Source organism: Punica granatum, chromosome 5 (genome assembly GCF_007655135.1).
Source record: "Punica granatum isolate Tunisia-2019 chromosome 5, ASM765513v2, whole genome shotgun sequence".
Lineage (NCBI taxonomy): Eukaryota > Viridiplantae > Streptophyta > Magnoliopsida > Myrtales > Lythraceae > Punica > Punica granatum.
In genome coordinates this window covers 6,142,277-6,149,243 of record NC_045131.1, presented here as the reverse complement: position 1 = coordinate 6,149,243, position 6,967 = coordinate 6,142,277, and the positions used below count along the sequence as shown (strand labels likewise).

Genomic DNA, 6,967 nt, shown 5'->3' with positions numbered 1-6,967 from the left:
TATAAATAAACGGGTATAAAAATATTAATTTCTTGATATTATATCTATCTAACAAATTATTTTGAGAATTCTTGTACCCGCGGAGAAGCGCAAGTACATTCTCTAGTTTTAATTAAACTAGAACTGGAACGTCTGGAATAGGATTGGGACCAGAATTTATCAGCTCTTTAGTATACGATTAAGTGAGAATCGGATGGCAAGAATTCGTACCCTTTAATCATTTATTCATGACAAACACTATGTTCATCCACAATCGTAGATATTGTCCATACGACTGAAGTATTTCATTTGTTTTCTTTGGGATTCAAGATCATCACGATGTAATTTTGGTCATAGATATTGTAGATATTCTCCTTTGCTCCATCAATAATTTTGGTCTATCTTTTGCTATTTCGGTTACCTGATCGCAGACACAACATAACATTACTTACTTTTTTAAAAATATATATTTTATAGTGTGTCACGCCCACGTGAAGTCACAAACCACATCTTTTCGATTACAAATGAAGCAGAACGTCATAGACCACCTTTTTTTTTTTTAGGATCCCTTTATTTTTTTTGGCTCCTTTGACTCCCAAGTCAACATAATCAGATCAAAGAGAGTAACTATATTCTTCCAATGATGTTCGACTTGGAAGAACGAGGAGCTTAATTGTCCTTGCAGTTGATAAAAAAAACGAATGATGGATCGAGACCCATGACCTCCACAAATCAAATGTGCCCGACCGGTGAGCGTCCAAGGCTATCTAGCTAGCTACGATATACAATGAGAGGACCGGGAAAATGTCCTCGAATGGCCATGGCATCCATATGAACATCTGATTTCTTTCGTCTTTTAGATGATTATTAGTATAGTATTGCACAGGGTTCTTTATATCGGCTGTCCAATGAAAAACTTGGGAGTAGTGTCAGATCATGGGATTGAAACTGTACGTATATTATTATTATATAAATAAATATGTCTCTCTTTTTTTCTTTTTGCTGAATTAGTGTGTAGTATATTGTCGTTAGATATTTCGTACTTGTATAACTGATGTTTAAGACGTGCAAGATTAGTACCACTTCCTAACCAGTACCCGGACGAAGGGAATCACAGATGGTGTTAGAGCAAGACAATTAACGATGTCTGATGGAAATATTAAGGGACCATACAAATTTTGGTGCAAGGAAATTTAAGTTATCTTTTAAGTTTGCTATGATAGTTTTCTTCTGAAACGTAGGGTTATAGATTTATTTGAGTTCATGAAAGAGGACTTCTATTCTACAACTAATTATTAGTCTAATATCTCTTCCTTTTTCTTATGAATAAAATGAAACAAATAATTTGTTTAATTAATAGCTTCGTCTAAAGGTTGATATCTTGCTGGGGATCTCAAGAATTGATGAAACATGGAGATCAAGGCTCCTGATCGATAAAGAATACTCAATTTGGTTGTTAGTAGTCTTTCGTACTTGAAACATTGATGTTCATTTTGGATTAATACTTATTCGGGCTTGTTCGTACTTATAATTCGGACATTTATTTTGATTTCGTATTTGAACTATTTGATGTTTTATTTAAGTTGCATGTATGATGAACATTTGTAATGTTATATGTTTGGACTATGGACAAGAATGTTTTGTCGATTTTCAGGTCTCAAATATGTTAAATAAATAAAAATTGAATGTTGCATCACGTACGAGGTGTTTCAATCATTCTGCATAATGAAATGGGCCGTCTTGCTGGGTGAGATTGTTGCTGTAATGGGCCACAGGAAGAAGCCCAAACCGACTTAACAGAACCGAAACTGGTTATTTACTAAAAATTGGGATTCAGTCCTCTAACTTAAATGGGATGACATTTTCGTCCTCTAAATAACAAATTATGATAGTTCTGCGCGAATATATTGATTATATTGCAAATGGAGGGACAAAAGTATCGGACCATAAAACATCCTGAGAATACTGCTGTATAGGGATCATAATTCGAAAATGCTAGGCATATATGTATATGTATGCGTGAAAATTTGGTACATAGACAATCACCAAGAGTAATATTTCAATAATTATAACCCCTTCCAAGTTTAACAATCCCAAGTCATTCAAGAGACTCCTTGATTCCGTAAGTTCTGCTTCTGTATTGTAAAGATAGAGATTAAATTTGAGGTGAATTTACAAGATAAAGAAATATTTATATGTCTTATCGAAAAATAAGATAGGACTTTGAGCATGATCAGTGCATACAGAAGCCCTCTGTTGCACGTAAGATCGACTAAAAGTAATCCCGAGATATTCGAAACGGTAAAACCAAAATTGTAAATTTTTTGTCCGAGATTCCTGGATCTCCATTTCTTTTAAAGGAGGAAATTGTACTATCGAAGTGATAAAAACATATGCTGTCTGATCAAACGAAGAGTTTGGACATTTGCTCAAACCAACCAAAGTTGGCAGCCGAGAGGTCAGCATTGCTTGAAAATGGGGCATTGGACTTAAATTTGTGGCTAAGCAAATCCCTCAATTAGTTATATGCCAAAATTGCCCCGATAATCCCCTGTGGAAGAGCTTTTAAGGATACATTCATTCCCCAAGGGCAATTCCGTAAAGGACAATAAGTCTGGTCAACCAAGAAATAGAGCTGGGAACTACCCACACCCACCAATTCCATTCTATCATTGGAAGCCATCACTTCCCTCTTGTTGTCCTATGATTGGATAAAAAAACAAATATTGGGATTTACAAGTGCCAAATCTAAGTATTCAATTAAGTGCCGATATACGTGTAAGACTCCGCACATATTTTTTCCCCCTTATAAAATCACGATAAGTCCTTAACTTTTTAATTAATATTAATTTTTATACGTGATTTGGGCTTATCATAACCGCAAGAAAAATATCGAACTTTTCGTGATTAAAATGCGTGCCATTTAATCCATTATAAAGTACAATTATTAATTTAGATTTTTTTATTTTATTGATTTTAACAAATAAAATATATTTTCGATGACGGATTACATGATTTTGGGTTATTTAATTCTATCTTTTGTTTATTTTTCTTTGGATTCAGAAAAAAAATTCCAAATGAATAATTCCCCAAATTTTAAAGGGAAGATAAGGAGAGAGAAAAAAGAAAAATCACACGAAGCTTCAGATGAAAGTAATTATGGGAGAGGATCCATCCTACCGTAACTTTATGGTCGTCTTCCTCATTCATTCATTCATTCAACGACCCCTCTCGCTGCTACCTGTCACCTCTCAGCTGCTAAATCATTCTTCTTCTTCCTCCTCTTCTTCTGTGCGTTAATGGCGATCTTCTGATCTGCGCGAATCTTCTAGCTTTGCCTTCCATATCTGAAGATGGAGGATTGATTTACCTTCACTCCCCAGTAGTCCATCTTCTCTTCCTGTCTCTGCTCTGATTCGTGTGATGCTCAATTTGGCTCCAGATCGCTCGACCGTGCGATCTTCCGAGCTACTGAAGCTCAGTGGAGCTTCTGATTGGAAATCCATGCACGGAGATCCCCTCCCCTGCATCCGTCGGCAGGATTCAGATGGTACCACCTACTAGGTTGGCACTCTTGTTCGCCCAGTTGTTCCGTTTCAACTAATTTTCCGACATATCGGGGTATCAGTGAATTGATTTCCGGACTGCTGCTCTCACTGCCTGCTGTGGAGATGTTATATTACAGTGATAATTCAGATGTGGTTTTGATTGCTTAGGATACATTTCTCTAGTCTGATATGTTCCTGCTTGGATTACTGAGTATATGGCTGTATTGGAATGGAATGTATTGAGACAATCAACTGAATATGTGTTTTCAGAGGAACCCTTCCGGTCTGAAAGACTATAGCATGTTGCTTCGAGCAATCTCGTATCGATTTTCACTTGGATCTGTTCCAATCAGAATGCCCGAGATGTGTTTCTCTTGTTCTCCCTTTACTTTGGTTGGTCGACCATGCTTAAACTTTTCAGTCATAAAACTTAAAAAGAACTCCTTTGTGTATTATTGAGGGAACCTGGCATTTAACTTGAAGAAATATATAACCCTCTGCAATTTGGGCTCTTTGACCAATTATATGATTTAGGTGGAACCTCCTAGAAGAAGCCATCGACCATTGAACTTGCAATCAAGACGTTACTTCCTTACGAATTGTCTTGCTTGTTACGCTGATTCGTTATGAAGCTTTTTCATTGTTATTGGGTTTATCTCTTCAAGCAAAGAGTGCACTATTCAATCACTCATGTATAATTGAGTTCACTTTCTTCGTGCTTCGTAGAGCGCACTTCCTTAGTTGCCGCATTATCTTTAAGATAAAGAGGAGGAGAAAATGAGGGCGAGGAGCAAACACAGAAAGTCAACCACTTGGGGCTGCAATGCTTGGAGCAGAGTATCTATGTCTACTGTGGTGTGGAGCTTAATAGGTTGCCTGCTTATGCTTCACCTATACTCCATTGTTCGCCAACGAGATACAATAGGAGGGATCCGGTTGCACACGAGTCACCACATATTATTGCGTGAACTCGAGGCGGTTGAGGAGGAGGATATCCAAATTCCTCCTCCTAAGGGTAAGCGATCCCCACATGCTGCAAAGAGGAGACCTAAGCGGAAAACCACACTTATTGATGAATTTCTCGATGAGAATTCCCAACTGAGGAATGTCTTCTTCCCTGATGAAAAAACCGCTATAGACCCAATGAAGGATGTTGGGGATGACAGCTTTTACTACTTCCCTGCGAGAATTTGGCTGGACACTGAAGGCAATCCTATTCAAGCACATGGAGGCGGTATCCTATATGATGACAGATCGGACATGTATTATTGGTATGGAGAATACAAAGATGGCCCTACCTACCAGGCTCACAAAGATGGACCAGCACGAGTAAGTTTCTTAGACAAACTCGATCTTTTCATAAAGGTACTTTGAACTTCGACAAAAGAACCTAGATTTTGGGACATTACTTTAGTATGTCGGATTGACATTTTTCATGTAAGCCAGCCTTAACAGTTATACGTACTCATGCTTCGATTGTGAAAGAGTACTGATTATGATTTTCCTGGATTAAGCATGTTCCTTGTCATGTTGCTGGCCTGCAATCTGAAATGATAAAATTTGTTCAAAGAAACAGAGATAGCTTCTGAATGTAGAAACTACTGAACAATTTGATCCTCATGCTTGGATTTGAACTCTAAGCGAAACTGGTTGTCAACTTTGAGCGTAATTTTAATCTTTGGTCTGAGTTTTACTGTTTCTGTTACCTGTTATTCATTTGACATTTCTGAGCTGAGATATGATCTACTGTCGTTTTCTATGCCACAGTCAGTCGTAGACCACCTCATTTGAGAATCCTTTTATTGTGTTTGAATCCAGGTCGACATAATTGGAGTGGGCTGCTATTCTTCCAAGGACCTGTGGACATGGAAGAATGAGGGGCTTGTCCTTGCAGCTGAAGAAAAAAATGAGACCCACGACCTCCACAAGTCCAATGTGCTTGAGCGACCCAAGGTAATCTACAATGAGCGGACAGGGAAATACGTGATGTGGATGCACATAGATGATGCCAACTACACCAAAGCCTCAGTTGGGATTGCCATCAGTGACTATCCAACTGGCCCCTTCGACTACCTGTACAGTAAGCGGCCTCACGGGTTCGAGAGCAGGGACATGACAATCTTCAGGGACGATGATGGAGTGGCCTATCTCATTTATTCCTCAGAGGACAATAGCGAGCTTCACATAGGACCGCTCACAGATGATTATCTCGATGTTACAAATGTGATGAGACAGATTCTCATTAAACAGCACAGGGAAGCCCCAGCTCTGTTCAAGCACGAGGGAACTTACTACATGGTAACCTCGGGCTGCACAGGCTGGGCCCCCAATGAGGCCATGGTCCACGCCGCTGACTCGATAATGGGCCCATGGGAGACCATGGGGAACCCGTGCATAGGCGGGAATAAAATGTTTCGGCTGACAACTTTCTTCGCCCAGAGTACATTTGTTGTCCCTTTACCCGGGCTTCCGGGTTTTTTCATTTTTATGGCCGACAGGTGGAACCCTCCCGACCTGAGGGACTCACGGTATGTTTGGCTGCCTCTGGTGGTAGGAGGGGCCGCTGATCTGCCGTTCGAGTACAGTTTTGGGTTCCCACTGTGGTCAAGAGTGTCAATCTATTGGCATAGGAAGTGGAAACTTCCAGATGTCTGGAAGGGTTAGTAGAGTAACTAGCTACGGGATTCCTTTTGTACAATCTCATTTTCTATCATAATGGAGGAAGCCAGTTTGATAGTTTACATCATCTTCTGCTTGCTGGCTTTTATGATGTCTCGACACTTGGAACTGTAAGATCCCGGGCTCTGCATAATGCATACATCAGAAAATTGAGAAATGTCTGTGCCATAAGGTAAGGTCATGTCAGACTAGCTATTCGCAGTTTTTTGAAATTTTCAGTTAGATACTTAGCATGCGATGATCGGGATTGAGTTCCTAGACTTGTCTCTGGTCTGAGCTTAGTCTCTTGCTAGTTCAGAATGTCTGTGTTTCTGCAGCAAAATAGTTTTGAGTTGGATTTGTGACTCTTCCTATTTGCCCATTGTTAGCATTGAACACCCTGGTCGGCGGTATGATTTACTACCGCATTATGCCGTCGTTATAGAAACTTTTTGTGTTCGTGCCTTCATAAGAGGCCAAATAGAAAGAGCCTTCTCGACCACGTAAAGGGCGGTGAACAAAAAATTTAGCTGTGTTGGAAGAAAAGTCTGCTGGTGAGGGACGGGTATGATGGGACCTCGACCCATATGAAGATGGTCTACTGGCGGATGAGGGGAATGATGGGCCTCGGCCCAAATGAAGACTTGGGTTGGGCCTTCAAGTGACAGCTACTATGTTTCCACGAACCAATTGGTGTATTGGGCTTCGACCATTCAAGGAAAAAAAATCTATAAAGAAAATTTAACGGCATATATTCTGCAGTTTATCAAAAATATAATGCT

At 39.6% G+C, this 6,967-nt stretch overlaps 1 protein-coding gene across 1 annotated transcript; it reads left to right on the top strand.

The window, feature by feature from the left end:
- The first annotated feature begins 3,132 nt into the window (after positions 1–3,132).
- On the top strand, positions 3,133–6,273 carry LOC116208497. The gene is made up of 3 exons (XM_031541982.1): positions 3,133–3,543; positions 4,254–4,856; positions 5,346–6,273. The coding sequence occupies exons 2-3, from the start codon at positions 4,305–4,307 to the stop codon at positions 6,189–6,191; spliced, it is 1,398 nt and encodes a 465-aa protein (XP_031397842.1). The 5' UTR covers positions 3,133–3,543; positions 4,254–4,304; the 3' UTR covers positions 6,192–6,273.
- The last annotated feature ends 694 nt before the right edge of the window (positions 6,274–6,967 follow it).